This window comes from Mytilus californianus, unplaced genomic scaffold (assembly GCF_021869535.1).
Source record: "Mytilus californianus isolate M0D057914Y unplaced genomic scaffold, xbMytCali1.0.p SCAF_6, whole genome shotgun sequence".
NCBI lineage: Eukaryota > Metazoa > Mollusca > Bivalvia > Mytilida > Mytilidae > Mytilus > Mytilus californianus.
Window position 1 is genome coordinate 47,393,060 of NW_026262712.1, and position 16,520 is coordinate 47,409,579.

General features: G+C 34.4%; 1 protein-coding gene across 1 annotated transcript in view; it reads right to left on the minus strand.

The window, feature by feature from the left end:
- The window catches only part of LOC127706385 (uncharacterized), a 46,178-nt gene extending 29,939 nt beyond the window's left edge, over nucleotides 1-16,239 (minus strand). Inside the window, exons 1-3 of the mRNA XM_052210965.1 lie at nucleotides 16,191-16,239; nucleotides 9,005-9,056; nucleotides 1,480-1,809 (exon numbers count right to left, since the gene is read on the minus strand). Of these exons, the coding sequence (XP_052066925.1) occupies nucleotides 1,480-1,809; nucleotides 9,005-9,047 (373 nt within the window). The 5' untranslated portion in view covers nucleotides 9,048-9,056; nucleotides 16,191-16,239. The remainder of the gene's footprint in view (nucleotides 1-1,479; nucleotides 1,810-9,004; nucleotides 9,057-16,190) is intronic.
- Nucleotides 16,240-16,520: the final 281 nt, after the last annotated feature.

Genomic DNA, 16,520 nt, shown 5'->3' on the forward strand with positions numbered 1-16,520 from the left:
ACCTTGGACAGTGGTGTAACAGTACAACATAAGAACTATAAAAATAAGTTGAAAAAGGCTGAACTCATCAGACCGATACAAAGAAGAAAAACATCTAACAAAAACACAGACCGCACGTGGCAGGGTATTTATACATCCCACAACAAAAAAGAAACTAAGTACAGATCTAGGAGTACTCACAGTTACTGACAGCTATTTCATAGCCATTTACAACTAATAAAAAAATCATGCATCTAAGACTTAAATATCAATCAGTACACATCCAACATCCAATTTTTCAAATGTTGTGTTCATCTTTGTAATCGATATAACTGAGTTTGTTTACGGATTGGTTTGTTTGTAGGCATGTCAACTGTGTCTGCTGTTCCTGTGTGCGCTCGATGTTGTACCTAAATACTCGTTCAAAACAAAAACACTAATATCCTTTGTACAACATGTTGCATCCTGTCGATTGTGAATGCAATCTCTTTATATTGATGTTTTTTTCATATTTGGATACCTTGAGGTTTTTTGGTTTTATTCACACTCCGGCTAGACTTATTTTGTTTTTAGCCGATGAGAGGAATTGTTGCAAACAGTATCTTATCTCAGGCTTTAATAGGGTTTTGTGCTTGTTATTGTTGTAAAAACGGTGGAGTACGGGCATGTAAGATTCCTATGCTTTAAGCAGTCTATCTCCTTTTCTTCTCTTGATATGTTATAACATAAATTATGCTTACTACCCTGATAGCCGTGAATATCATATCACATGATTTATAAATACAATAGATAAGAGGAAGAGGTAATCGGTAGGTTTTTAGGTCTCATTGTGTCTGCACTTTCGAAAGTTTGTCCGTACGTTAATTCTCTTAAGCTAATCACCGTAGTAACTAGTAGTTTATAACTCTCCTTATCTAAATCAAAATTAAACATCCGTTATTGTTTCAATTTGACCTAAAACATTCCAAGAGCTAATAGCTAAACTTTGACCTTGTCATTTCCGCAAACGTAGGACGGAGCATTTTAAAACAGGCTACCAAATGACTTTTTTTTATTAATAAAAACGTTCACATATAGTGAATCATTGATACATGATACAATTGTGTACCTCTTTTTTTATTTTTGTTTCTATATCAAAATAAGATAAAAGGTATGCAGCATTGAATACCAGAAACTCAAAATAAACCATGGGCTGGATTTTAATGATTCTTTCATTGAATTATCTAAAGCCTTAGACGCAATCAACTTATCAACTGATTCCTTCACCTGACATGTTTGGGGTTTTCCTATAGAAGATCACGGACTTCCATTTCTTAAGTTAACGATTACATGGAATTAAAAAAAGTGTCAACTTTAACAATGGTAAATGGAAACATCCAAATATTGTTTATCGAGTATACAAAAACATTAACAAATTTAAGTCTTAAATTAAGTTATTACCAATTTATTTACTCTCAATCGCATACTACAATACATTATATGTTATCTCTGTTACCTTACCATTTGTTAATGAAACAGTTGTGCTAAATGTCTTGCCTCCTTGTGAAATATACCATGTTCCGTCCACGTCCTTACTCTTAACGTCTTCTATCGTGAATATGATCTCGTTCCTGTTTATGTTTGGATTGATCACTCCAAACATTGGTATATGGTGACAATGATATGTCGTCTTTTCGAAACTGCACATTGTTTCGTTTCCATTGTTATCTTTTAAAGATACTGGTTTTAAAAAATCATCAGTTCTATAGATTAGATTCAAGTCATCTTGAATGACGTCCCAGGTGATGCAGTTGAAAGCAACGGCCTTGCAAACTAACCATGCTAAATAAACTGAAAGTGTGGTAAAGTGGTATTTTAGGATATTTGTATTTTATATTTGAATTTTGATTATATTCTTTACTTAAGCACTTATTAGTTAATTTACTTAAGCACTTATCAGTGAAACTTATTTAGTCACTTCTTAGTGAAAATTATCTTAGTTTATTCTTCATTATTTACATTTTGGTTATTGCTTACTTTACTTATCATTTTCTTTTCAGAATATTTAGTTTATTATTATCAAATTTGAGTGAAAACTTTATTTCATTTTCTCACTATTGAGTAAATTTTTGTTTTCCTATATCACTTTTGAGTGAAATTTTGTTTTCTTTATTCATTTTCTTTATTCATTTTTATTTATAAATCACTTATAAGTGAAACACATATCAACAGGGCGGAACCAGAAGCAATTGCACCTGAAGATATTGCTCTGTTGAAATTATTGAAGAAAGAGGTAGGAGAACACCCAGAAGATATCAAAGAATGGATGATGAAATGTTTGGCTGCTAAAGGTGAGGAGGCTAAAGCTAAAGTGCAAGATGAACCATCCAAACATACCAAGTACAGAGATCCACCCAGGATATCCAACTTCTCTGGAAACAACACCAAAGGTGAAACCAGCTATGAACTTTGGAGATATGAAGGTACTGGATTGATGGCTGATAAATTGTACGACCAAGAGAACATCAATTATGCTGTAAGACGATCACTGAAAGGAGATGCAGGAATGGTTGCCACTTGGAGCAAAAGCCAGCATACCAGATATCTTGCACAAGCTTGACAGTATATATGGAGCTGTGGAGAAAAAGGAAGATTTACTTGCTCAATTCTACCGAGCCAGACAAGATGATACTGAGACAGTTACTAAATGGAGTTCTAGATTGGAAAACATCATTGGTCGAGCAGTAGATAGAGGATTAGTACAACAAAAAAAAAGAAACGGCATGCTACATTCTATGCTATGGACTGGTTTGAAGACAGAATTAAAGGATATATCAGGCCACAAGTTTGACACGATAAAGGATTTTGATGAGCTCAGAGTTGTACTTAGACAGATAGAAACAGATCATGAGGAGAGGAAGTTATCAGCTCATAAGCCACAACCAGCCAAAGCAACTGCAATTTCTGATATCAAAATGCAGGAATCACAGATGAATGAATTTAGAGGATTGAATAATCAACTTACTACCAGGATGGATAGATGGGAAACAGATTTTAGAGGAAGAGGATCAGGTAGAGGTCGAGGTTATAGGAACAATAGAGGATATTTCAACAGAAACCAAGGACAGTACAACAGAGAAGGAGGACAAGGACAACAACAGGGATATCATGAGTCATCTACACCACAAGCTACTTTAGATTATCAACACAAGGAAGAAAAGAAATGCTTTAGATGTGGATTACCAGGACACTATAAGATTGGTTGTACAGCAATACTAGATGGAAAGAAGAATTTAAACTACAAGAAGTCTATGGGTCAGGACCACCATTAGGCTTATGTTAGTCAACTACGACAGGTCCCACAACACAAGTACCACCAGGATTATTTGGAAGCCTTACAGAAACTGAGGTTATATTACATGGTAAAACAGTTAAGAGTCTTTTTGACACTGAATCAACAGTTTCAACAGTCAGCCACACATATTACAACAACAACTTGATTGATTTGCCACTTCAACAGCTTAACACCTTATTAGACATAGAGTGTGCAGATGGACAGCAACTGCCATATGAAGGATATATAGAAACAGAACTTCAGCTACCACTTCAGACTGAAAAATATCCATGCATTATATTGGTTGTTCCAGATAGTAGCTACAACATCCACGTACCACTACTTATTGGCACCAACTTCCTTCAACACATCATGAACTTATTACAACATCAACATGGCAACAGGTATTTACAGACATCTAAACTCAGCACTTCATGGTACCTTACCTTTAGAACTATCACACTAAGAGAAATGGAACTTCAACGTCACAACAACACATTAGCTGTTATCAAGAATGCTATTGGCAAACCAGTTACCATCAAGCCAAATTCAACGGTTCAGATACCAGGTTACATCGACAAAGAACTACCATATAGTACAACACCAGCTATGCTTCTTCCATCAACTTTACAACCCAACTGCAACGATCTTGAAGTAGAACCATCACTTATAGAATTCAAGTACAGAAGTAATAGACAGATAGACGTACAACTTGCCAATGTTACATCACGCACAATTACCACTCAACCAAGTGCAGTACTATGCGAAATACAACCAGTCTGTATTGAACATCAAACAGAAGACACTGAAGCAAAGATACCCATTATTGATCAAGTGGAAATCAACACCATTGACTTAACAGAAGAGCAGTTGAAGATGGGGAAAGATTTTATAAAGTCATATGAAGACATCTTTGCTAAGAATGATCAAGACATTGGCAACACTACAGTGAAACACCGAATAGACTTGTTAGAGGAACACCCGTTTAAACAACGATACAGGCGTATACCACCAGCCATGTATGATGAAGTGAAGGCACATCTCAAACAGTTATTAGGTAACGGAACTATCAGACCATCACATAGCCCTTATGCTTCGAATGTAGTTCTGGTAAGAAAGAAGAATGGCAAGCTGCGCCTATGTACAGATTATCGTCAACTTAACAGAATCACGAAAAAAGACAGCTATGCTTTGCCTCGGATAGAAGATCTCTTTGATGCTCTTGCAGGCAGTTCATACTTTACATGCGTTGATATGAAGAGCGGATATCACCAAGTCGAGATCTTAGAGCAGCATAAAGAAAGAACCGCCTTCACAGTGGGTCCACTCGGGTTCTACGAGTACAACAGAATGCCGTTTGGTTTGACCAATTCGCCAACAACCTACCAAAGATTGATGGAGGAATGTTTATCAGATTTGCACCTTAAGATTTGCTTCATCCTTATAGACGAAGTCATCATCTTTGGCAGAACATATGAAGAACATTTGGACAATCTCCGCCTAGTATTTGACAGGATCCGAAAACACAACATGAAGCTTGCACCAAAAAAGTGCTCATTCTTCAAGAAAAAAGTGAAGTACGTCGGCCATGTTGTTTCAGCGGAAGGTGTGGAGGTTGACCCAGACAAGACAGATAAGGTTGTGAATTGGCCAAAGCCCACCAGTCCTGAAGATGTACGACGATTTCTTGGATTCGTCGGATATTATCGTCGCTTCATTCGACACTTCAGCAAGATCAGTAAGCCACTTACAGAATTGATGCCGAATCCAATGAAGAAGAAAGTAAAGAAGCACGAACAGATACCATGGCACTGGGGTCCAGACCAAGAAAAGGCGTTTGAATCACTGAAGGAACGGCTTGTGTCAGCACCTATATTGGATATGCCATTAGCAATCTTCCATACGAGCTACATACAGATGCATCAGGATTTGCACTTGGAGCTGTATTGTACCAGAAGCAGGGAAAGCATTTGAGGGTTGTCAGCTACGCCAGCAGAAGCTTATCTAAATCTGAGAAGAGATATCCACCACACAAGTTGGAATTCCTCGTTTTAAAGTGGGCTGTTTGTGAGAAGTTCAGGGATTGCCTCTTAGGCAGCAACTTTAGTCATGACAGACAACAACCCCATGACATATGTTTTGACCACAGCTAAACTCGATGCCACCGGTCACAGATGGTTGAACAGCCTTGCAGACTTCAACTTCAACATCTTGTACCGACTTGGAAAGAAAAATGGAGACGCAGATGGACTCCGAATTCCAGATGTACAAAGTACAGATTTTGATAGTGAAGAAATCATATCGATAGAGTCCGTACAGGCTATCTGCAACTCACAGCTTCCGAACACATTCATCGAGAGTTTAGCTGTTAACCCAGATGTTGTGCAATCTGATGATGATGAAGAAAAATACAAAGATGAAGATATCATCGATTGGAAACAAGCACAAGCCATGGATTCACAGATAGCGCCGTTTGTGAGATATGTTAGAGAAGGAAGGAAACCTACAACAGCAGATATCGGATCATCACTACTCTTGCGACAGTTTCAACACCTTATTCTCAAAGATGGCGTTTTATACAGAGACGTGATGATTAATGATGACAGTAAATCACAGCTGGTATTACCATCTGCACATATAAAGATCGTCCTTGAGGCACTGCATGATGATATGGGCCATCCAGGCAAGGATAGAACACTATCACTACTGCGTGACAGATTCTACTGGCCAGGAATGGACAAGGCAGTTGATGATTGGATAGGACAGTGCAGTAGATGTTTGAAAAGGAAAACACCAGCTAGCAGTCAAGTTGCACCCTTGGTCAGCAATACTACCAAATTTCCACTAGAGCTAGTTTGCATTGATTTCCTAAAACTTGAGCGTTCTAAAGGAGGATACGAAGATGTACTTATCATCATGGACCACTTTACTAGATACGCCCAGGCTATACCAACGCGGAATCAAACAGCTAGAACTACTGCCCAAGCACTCTTTGACAACTACATCGTTCACTATGGAATTCCGCTACGTATCCACTCTGACAGAGGAGCGAATTTTGAAAGCAAAGTGATCAAAGAGTTATGTACCTTGACTGGGATGAAGAAATCGAGAACAACGCCGTACCATCCTATGGAAAATGGTATGCCAGAGAGGTTTAATCGCACCTTGATGGGGATGCTTGGTACATTAGACCGACAGCAGAAGTCTAACTGGAAAGCTTCGGTTGCACCCATGGTTCACGCCTACAACTGCACTCGTCACGAGTCAACAGGAGTTGCACCGTATTTCCTCATGTTTGGACGACAGCCACGTCTACCGATTGATTTAGCTTTTGGACTTCACAAAGACACCAAGATGCCAGCCACAAAGTACATCCAAGGTCTTCGTGATAGACTTGCCTGTGCCTACCAACTGTCAACAGAAGCATCCAAGAAAGCACAAGCAACTCAGAAGGAAGCATACAATCTTCGAGTCAGAGGAGCCTCTAAACAGAAGGGTGACCGTGTGTAGGTGAAGATCGTATATTTCGATGGCAGACACAAATTGGCTGATAAATGGGAAGATGTACCATACGTTGTTTTGGATCAGCCAAATCAAGACATTCCTGTATTTACCGTCATCCGTGAAGATGGAGAGGGAAAAATAAAGAAACTCCATAGAAATCTACTTCTTCCAGTTGGCTACATCAGAGACCAGGAACCAGTAGAGTTACAAACTACCAAACAGAGACCAACTCCACGCCCATGTGCTAGTAAGCAACAGAAAATACCAGTGGTTCAGGCAACCAAGGAGGATTCAGCTGATGACACAGCATCAACTATTCCAGAGGACTCCGAGGTTGGATTTGTGTTGACAGTGGACAGCGAATCATCTCTTGCTGAAGACTCCAATGCCAACATAGATATCATTGATGAGGTTACCAGTCTTTCTGGGGACGCCCAGATTGAAGAGACTGAACCTACTGGAAGCGCTTCCGAGGATGCTGAGAGTATTTCATCAGAAGATACTACGATTGATGATGATGTACCTCAGGATACAGACGGATTACCACCGGTAGAACTCAGACGTTCTGGAAGGGAACGAAGACCACCTTTTTGGTTTCGATCCGGACAGTTCGAGACAAGTATGGCTGTTGCTAGATCAACTAGTATTCCAGAGTGGCGACAGAAATTTTGGGGTAGTTCTATATTTAGTATTTCTTTCCTCAAGGCTACATTACCACTCAAGTTTTCCCAAACCTACTATCCTTTCAAAGTCAATAAAAGATAAGTAAAATGTATCATGTCGAAATACCTATCGGATTTTTTTTTTAAATTACAAAACAATCTTCTAAAATTGGCTTTCAAATATACCCTTTAAATTGGTTCTGAATGTCTATTCTGTAACTGAATTAGCCCGAAATGATATGAATTTTCTTGAAGGTGTTATTTTCGTACACGTAATATTATCTTATATAATATGGTTGTAGATGATCACAATTATTCCTTGTTTTCTCACAAACTTTTTGCGTTTATGTCTTTATCAAAACGCTATAACCAATCAGTTCTTAGTTAACAATATAAACCGTAAGTCGTATGCAAAGTGGGTCCTGAATACAATAAAGTTGATCGCGTTTTCATAAATGACCTCATGAAATGTGAAAGGTCATTTACATTTTCTGACATGCACAATTTCTTTAACTGTTACTATTATAAAAATATGAAGATGTGGTATGATTGCCAATGAGACAACTCTCCACAAGAGACAAAATGACACAGAAATTAACAACTATAGGTCACCGTTCGGCCTTCAACAATGAGCAAAACCCATACCGCATAGTCAGCTATAAAAGGTCCCGAAATGACAAATGTAAAACAATTAAGACGAGAAAACTAACGGCCTGATTTATTAGTTTGTGACAAGCAGTTATTCGTTTGACAAAGCATTATTGCACATGTAAAACAATAAAAGTTCCTCTTATGGGTAAATGTGATTTTTTAACGAATTTTGAAAGAATCAAAATCAACCTTTTACGAACAATACAAATATTACTATTATTATAAAACTTCAAATATCATATCAACCGAGACTTATGCCGTACTGAAAACATCCTGGTCTTGCTTGTAGAATTCTTTGTAAAATTAATAACAATATTCGTTGATATTTTTGCTAGATAGACAGTATTGAAAAAAATATCAGAAAGCGTGCTTATTTTTCCAATCTTCAAAGAAGCATTGCATGTTCAAAGGTGTTAGCATGTTTAAGTGCCTTGAATGTTCGATACACAATGGAGATATTAAAACCCATGAAAAATATATTAATGCACTGGTAAGCACAGGTCAGATAATACGACGGAATGTGACATACAATCGTTATTGGTGCATACTAGTAAAAAAATTCTGAAAATGTTAGCAATATCTCTAAAAGATATAATAAAAGTCAAACACAAGCCCATTCCTTTTTGGGCAAACTATTCAATAACATAATTATTTTCTACTTAGAAAATGTATTTTTCGACATATTAGAGAACAAGAACATATGCGCTTACAGAAAAGCGCTTCGGATACGCGAAACTATTGCAATACTATGTTCTTTAATGCAGTTTTTGTAAGTTTTCTATTGATAGATTTGCCTACCATTGTCAACATAGTAAAATTGTGTCATTTAAAGAATGTGTTATCACTTTTTAAAATGTACCAGATTGTTTTCAATAGTTGTATTTCTAATACTTACTTGAAAATAGAATCAATATGGGAATGCTCCTCTCAAATATCATATTCTTAGCCTGAAATGAAAATGTAATGGTTAAATCAGGTAAATATAACATTTTAAGAAATATAAAATGATGATGAAGAAAATAAGAATAAGGCCATGAAATTCATTATTCCAGCACGTTATTGAATTTAAAGCAAGACAAAAGAGCAACAGGAAATATCTATAATGTAAGGTCAAAGATAAAAGGGACTTAGCTTTATTATACATGTTTATGAATATAAATACCAATTTCCCGACAGCCCATGGTAATGCATGGACGCCAGTTATCAATCATAAAAAAATAAATTATTGTTTTATAACAGCAGTTTAGGTGTCAGACCACTAATTCACCCACTCCAATTTAGAACGTATGTAAAAATAGCCCTTCCCTGACAAAAAATAGTGCTTTTGATGTCATTGTTTACTTAAACTAACCAACAAATTTATAGAAATCAGAAATATATGTAGACCATTTTGAGCCAAAATTTACTTGTCAATGAGTTTGCATTAAACATTGAGGATTAATGCGCTCCATAGTATATTTATTTAAGATTTCCAAAAAAGGGGTTATCTTTAGCAGTACTTGTCTTCCGAACGTTAGTATATCCTTACAAGACTTTAAACATAGGTTGAAAATTGGCATGTAGAAAGATGATACATGTCCAATTCAGGATATACCTGGTTTCTACGACGTTAAACTTAAGGTTTAATATTTAGAAAGCTGTGAAATTTGAAAAATTTGATTGAATAGATAGGGATTTTGAATTGGTGGTCTGACACCAGGTTACGGAAGCGTATTAGCGCCATACAAACTTTTCATTTATATTTCTTTCTATGTTTGCGTTATAACGCAAACCTTGGCGAAATAGCGCAAAACTTTGCGTTATAACGTAAACATTTGCGGAATAACGCAAACCTTTGCGCTACAACGCGATCATATGTTTTTATCTTATTTCTTATTTAAGTTTCAATTAAGGAAAGCAGTCGTTATAAATGGAGGAGGCATCATGTATTAAAATTTATCACTCTTTGTACTGAATGCAAAGTAAAATGCTTGAGTGTTTAGCGCATATCATTGCATAATAATGAGCAGAAGAATATATGTATATATATATTACAAAAACAATTGAGTAAATTGAAGTTATACCGAAGAAAATAAATAATCAATCAAGTTAATGTAGCCGAATTTAAATATACTTCCAAAGTAAGCGATCGTTTGAGCATCGTGTAAGATTGGTTAGCCACAAACAAGCTACCGTCCTAAAATAAATGTATAAGATGAAGATTTTTTATTATTATTATTATAATTATGTACTCCTTATTCAAATTCCTACCTAAACATCTGTTAAAAATAGGTACCTAACCAGACTGAAATTTAAAACTTCATGATTTTTTATCAAAGAATCTTTATCATATTCTGATATTTCAACAAACGATTTCTTACATAAAAAAAATAGTTTTCGTTCAAAATTGTTCATTTTAAAGCCGAAAGATCATTTTGTCTATTTGACACTATAGTTTCACAATTGTATGACATTTTTGTTTGCTCCTCTCTTCTTTGCCACTTCCCCTAAAACAAAATTTTCAAAATCTTATCTATTTTCATGTTAAATTTATATTAATTTCTGATACAAAAATCTTTCTTAATTTGTGTATAATTGCGATACAATTATCCCAAATTATTTTAAGAAAAACCTCTATCCGAAGATATGTATATCCCAAGATAATGCAAAGTATATTTCAAGAAAAAATGTGTTTGGACCTCACCTACTATAACGAGTGAGACATCACACAAACGAATGATACGATAACATGGCTTATTGCATGCTTATATAATTAGGAAGATGTGGTATGGTTACGGATTAGACAATTTTCAACCAGAGGCCACATGGTGTTAAAGTTATATTTTTCACAGTGCGGCCTTCAACAATGAGCAAAAGTCATATCGCATACACATATAAAATGCCACGACGTAACCAATGTAAAACAATTCAAACGATAAAATTAACGGTCTGGTTTATGAACAAAAAATAAACGAAAAACAAATACTTGTATGATATACAAGAACAAACAACAGTCTACTAATATAGGACAGGCATATGCAGAATGTGGTTGAATAAAACATGGTTGAGGGCGCTCAACCCTCCATCAGAGTGGTGTAACAGCACAACATAAGTTAAAAAAACTATGAGAAACTGTTGAAATAGTTTGTAGTCTTTTGTAGCCGACTGTGCGATGTGGGTTTTTCGCGTTGTTGAGGGCCGTCCGGTTGCCTATTAATGCTTGCATTCACTTCATTTGAACTTTGGTGGATAGTTGTCCCATTGGCAATCATACCACATCTGCTTATTTTTATATTGACTCCTTAGATCGACACCTTTATTGGTTGCACTTTTGTAAATCTAGACAATGCAATTTTCTATAAGAACTCCTTTAAGGGCTGAAACTCTGCCACTTTGTTGTATAAAAATAAAAATATCCTGCAATGGAAATGTCACATGCACTTCTATGTTTTGCAAAGGTAAAAAAATAGATTTGTGGGGCATATGTTTAACCTTGATATGCCTCTAACTTCTAAGCGTTAAAACTTGTACTTAAATACTGCACTACCCTCCCTGTACATTGAGTCTTCCTGAGAATTTAATATTACTACTATCCAACTGTATTTATACTGGTAAAATTCCAAAGTTGTGTCTCTATGATATGAACATGGAGATCATATCTGGGAACCAGAAGGTAAATAAAACAAAATATCTAATAATATTAAGTATCTCCCTAAAGAGGCGTGGATTGTGAAACAACTGTATTTACAAAGGGCAACATATAGCCTAGTTTGTAATGCATTAATAAAAGGAAACAGTCCGCAAATATAAATTCTAATTATGCCAGGACTGTTCCGACAGCCAGGAAACAGTTTTACCTGTTCTCTTGTATCTTTGTTTTTATTCATTACATACGTTCACGAGGTCACAACAAGATAGATAGTTCCTGCAGTGTTATTGGCACTTATCGTTATATTTCCCAACGGAAATTTTGACCGAAAGATTTTAAGTTGTTACAATATTTTTGAATAATGAAATAGTACATAATACGTCTTGAGATATAAAATTGAATCATTCAATATGCACGAGTTGCTTTTAATAGAAAAAGAAGAGATATTTAATTATAACCAATTCATGTTTGCAATTCAATATTTAGATGTTTCCTTTTAAGGTAGCACAATACAAAGATTTTTTTACTTCCAATCTCGAACCTTTAAAAAGATGTTACTTTCTTAAAAATGCATATAAATTAATAAAAGAGGTATATATAGAGAGATAAAAGATTAATCTTTTAAATGAATGCAATATTTTTGTTATGCAATCATTATGTAATCAATTATCATGCAATTAATGGCAAAATCTTGGTCAGTTTACTTGAATGAATTTAGCTCTTTCATCTCTATAACTATACAGGAAATTTTAACGAAATCATAATCAACACAGCAGGAGCTACAAAAGGGTGTCTCAAATTATTGCTATGGTATTCCATTCTCTCATAAATCTGTAATTAGTGTAAACATCCTTACCACATAAAAGTAGATAATGTTTGATTAGGTGTAAAATTTTATCTAAACATTCTATCCGAAATCTGAGAAACCCTTTTGTAGATAATGGCTCTAGGAACAACATATAATAAAATCAACTTTCTAGGGGTTACCATGAAGAAGCTAATTTCAATTGAAAGTGGAAATTTCTTGTAAAATTTTGTAGACACAGTTAACATTATAATTGATTACATAATTGTTGTATAATACTAACATTGCATTAATTTGAAAGATTAATCTGTTAGCTATCCATAAATACCACTTTTATAAATTTTCAAGCATTATAAAGAAAGTTACAGCATTTTTAAACTGGGGAATTGGAGGTATAAAATCTTTGTATTGTGCTACCTTAAAAATAAATGATACACGTACTATTGCTCTGTAAAATTATACATAATGGACTCACACATTTCAGAAGTGATCAGCTAATTTTCAAGCCGGACACACAAATTAATTTAGTCTCGATTCATATTCAAAACATTCAATATTGATATTGCAACTTTCTCGCATAGGAAGTATCTCCAGAAATGTAAAAACCCGACATGTTTTCATTTTCCCCCTTAAATAATTATTCATGTTATATAGGTATTTTTATTACAATTGGAATATCGTGTAAACGAACAAGGAACGTTTGAAATATGACAGTGTTTCAGTGATAAGTATAATATTTCACGATTTCATTTTATGATTGTGAAGCTTATTTTAAATGGGAGACATATATTATATGTCAGCCAGAAGGTTTACACAATGTAATATTTGAAAAGCCTTTTATTTGATTTAGATAAATTGTTTAACCTAATATTTCTGCTACCTGATCTTGGATCTGTCATTGATGTTTAAAGTTTATTTAATCGGCATATTGTATGAGCATTGTGATAATTAATGCTAGATTAAGTATTATGTAGTTTAAATAATTTTTTAACAGTTCAAAAGGAAAATCGTAGCAAATTATTTTTAGTGCAAAGTTTTAACTTATTTAATACCTTTGAACCATTCACTTAATTGAATAATTGAAATCTACCATTTGCATTTTTGTTCTAGTCTATTTTTGATGATATCGATCTAAGCTATATATTGTATATTCCATTTATAAATGGCAACATTAGCATTAAGAGTTTTAATTATAACCTATGTCCAGATAACTCAAAAAATGGTTCAGTGGTGAACTAAATGTGTGTAGAAGTCATCGATGTTCATTATTTTTTAGTTTGTTTTTGAAGGAGTAGTTGATAAAGTTAACAAAAAAAGGAAAGAAAAATATATGCAACCAAAGAACGATGTTTCCATTTGAAATTTGAAATTCTCGAAAGTCACAGCTAGATGAAGGAACAATACTAAGGGAGCAGAACGTTGTTTAGAGTAGTTTAACGGTTATTGTCTTTGTAACGAATGTAACCATAATAAGGTCATTCCACTTCCACTTTTTCGTGGAAAGACCTTTTGATTTTGTTCTGATTATGTTCTTTCTTCCGCCAGATTTTATTCTTGCGTGTTCTTTTTGTTTCGTAACATGTCGCTTAGATATTTGGTATGTGATATCTTACAGTTTATGCGCTTTTAAAGTTGACCCTGCTAATGCGAACAATTATCTTTGTTGGAATTATCTCCCCGTACATTGTTTTTTTTTGTTATTGCTACTCCATCGCAACCGTATAAGAAACCGACAATTTTTTTTTCTCCTAATTGCTCATTATATCTTCAGGATAACCGAAGCCACTCAGAGACTCCATATGAGAGTTATTTCTCATTATGTGTATAAACCGTAAGTAATAGAGACCTATGGTATTTTTATTTGAGGTCAATGGTCCACAAAAACTAAAATGAGTTCAAGGTCAAAGGTCAATAACGCTTATTCTAAGAAACCGTATAAGGTATCTACAAAATGTTTTTACTAAATAGTTAGTTGCGGCAAGTCGCAACATATTTATTTTGTTTGAATGGGCACGGTGACATTTAATGGTAGTTTTCGCCCCTCTTATATTAAAAAAAAACTAGCTGTATGGTGATATAACTCATATATAGTAAAGAACTAGGGTCTTTTGGTTTGAAGTCCTTGCCTTGTGGCCTTGAAATTGAGGTCAAGATCAAAGTTAAATTGACGTTCTAGATTTTGAACTTTGCTATTACTTCATATTAGTAAATGATAACGTCATAGGATTTTTGCATTAGGTTGAGGAAATATGAGAAAGGTCAACAGGAAGTGACCTTTATAGAACCGGAAGCAGCCATATTTTGCAGGTTTTTTTTTATAAATGTACCTCAAACTATAAATTTTTGAAATCAGTGTGAACTAACCAATCATATGTAACCGGACGTGAAGTTTTGTAAACAGGAAGTAGCAACTTATCTCCTTTGTTTCAAGCAAAGGTATATAGAAACCATATATATTTGGAATCAGGGTAAAGTAAGCTGTTATTTGACACCGAAAGTGACTTTTAATTACCAGAAAAGGCTTAAATATATCCCTTATTTCAAGAAAAAAGTTCTATACACGTTGCATTTTCAGAATCGTTTGGAGATAAGATATCTTCTAACACCAGACCCTCTATTTTCATTCAGATGCTCTTGTATAAGGTTGAAAAGACCGTCAATTGTTCTCTGAACAATTGGGTTTTAATTATGTTAAAAACTTTGTATTTGTAAACACGTTGATATCATGAGTCTTATGTCATACATAAATCATCGTTTTGTCCCTGTCACATGATCGCGTGTTTTTAATGTAGTTTTTGGTATTTTTCCAACTTTAAACATTATGAGTTAATTTGCTTCATCAAGGTAATGTTCTATCAGTTTATTCTTTTAAAGAACTCAAAATATAAAAACCCACATATTCTATTGACAATGTATTTATAGAAAAAAGATATTGTACACATATATCAATGGAATAATGGAATCAATCTTTAAAAAGATTGACGTTTTCATGGTTATTTGAAATCGAAAGGAGTTTCAATTAGGTTGAATTTTGTCATGTTCATGTTTTGTAATGACCCAGTTTTTCAGTTATCAAAATTAAGGCCACAAGCTGCTTAAAATAGTCATTTTGTTTATAGAAAAAGTATTAAGCAAATCGCCCAAGCAAAACAAATAGATGAAAAATAAGAAAAATCAAAGCAAAACATTAAATTGTTTATAAATTATAAGCAATAGTACTTTACCGATATTTAAACCTCATAACATATTAAAAAGATGCAAATCAATATTTTCGCATCAACTCCAAAAAGAACACAACTGGATGCGTCGTCAGAGTGAGCATCCCCAGTTACACATAGATCACCCGCACTGCGAATCCACACTCAGTCAAAATGTTCTGAATCGTTTATCCAACTTTTATATTCTTAGGGTGGAAAGACCTTCAATTGTTCTCTGAGCAATTGGTTTTTAATTATGGTTGTGTTTGTAAACACGTAGATATCGTGAGTCTCATGTCAACACATATCCCAAACTACTTTGTTGTTGACTTAGAAGAGACAATCTTAGAGGTCTTCTTATCTATTGTAATGTGTAACTGTTAAATAATTTGGCAATGTTAGTGCATAAGATTATGATTTCTGTAAACTACCGATGTAAAATGTTTCTAACCTTGAATCAGTGATTTATGCATTTCCCAGTCACATGATCCGTGCTTTTAATAAAGTTTTGGCCTAATTTTAACATAAAACATTTTATAGTTAATTAGGTTGATCCAGGTAATGTTCTATCGTTTTATTTATTTTTAAACAACTCTAAAAATAAAGACACGCATATTCTATTCACAATGTAATTATAAAAAAATATATTGTACAAACATATCAATGAAATAAGGCATTGATCTTTAAAAAGGTTGACGTTTATTTTAAATCGAAAAGAGTTTGAACTAGGTTGAATTTTGTCATGTTCATGATTTGTAACGACCTAGTTTTATAGTTATCA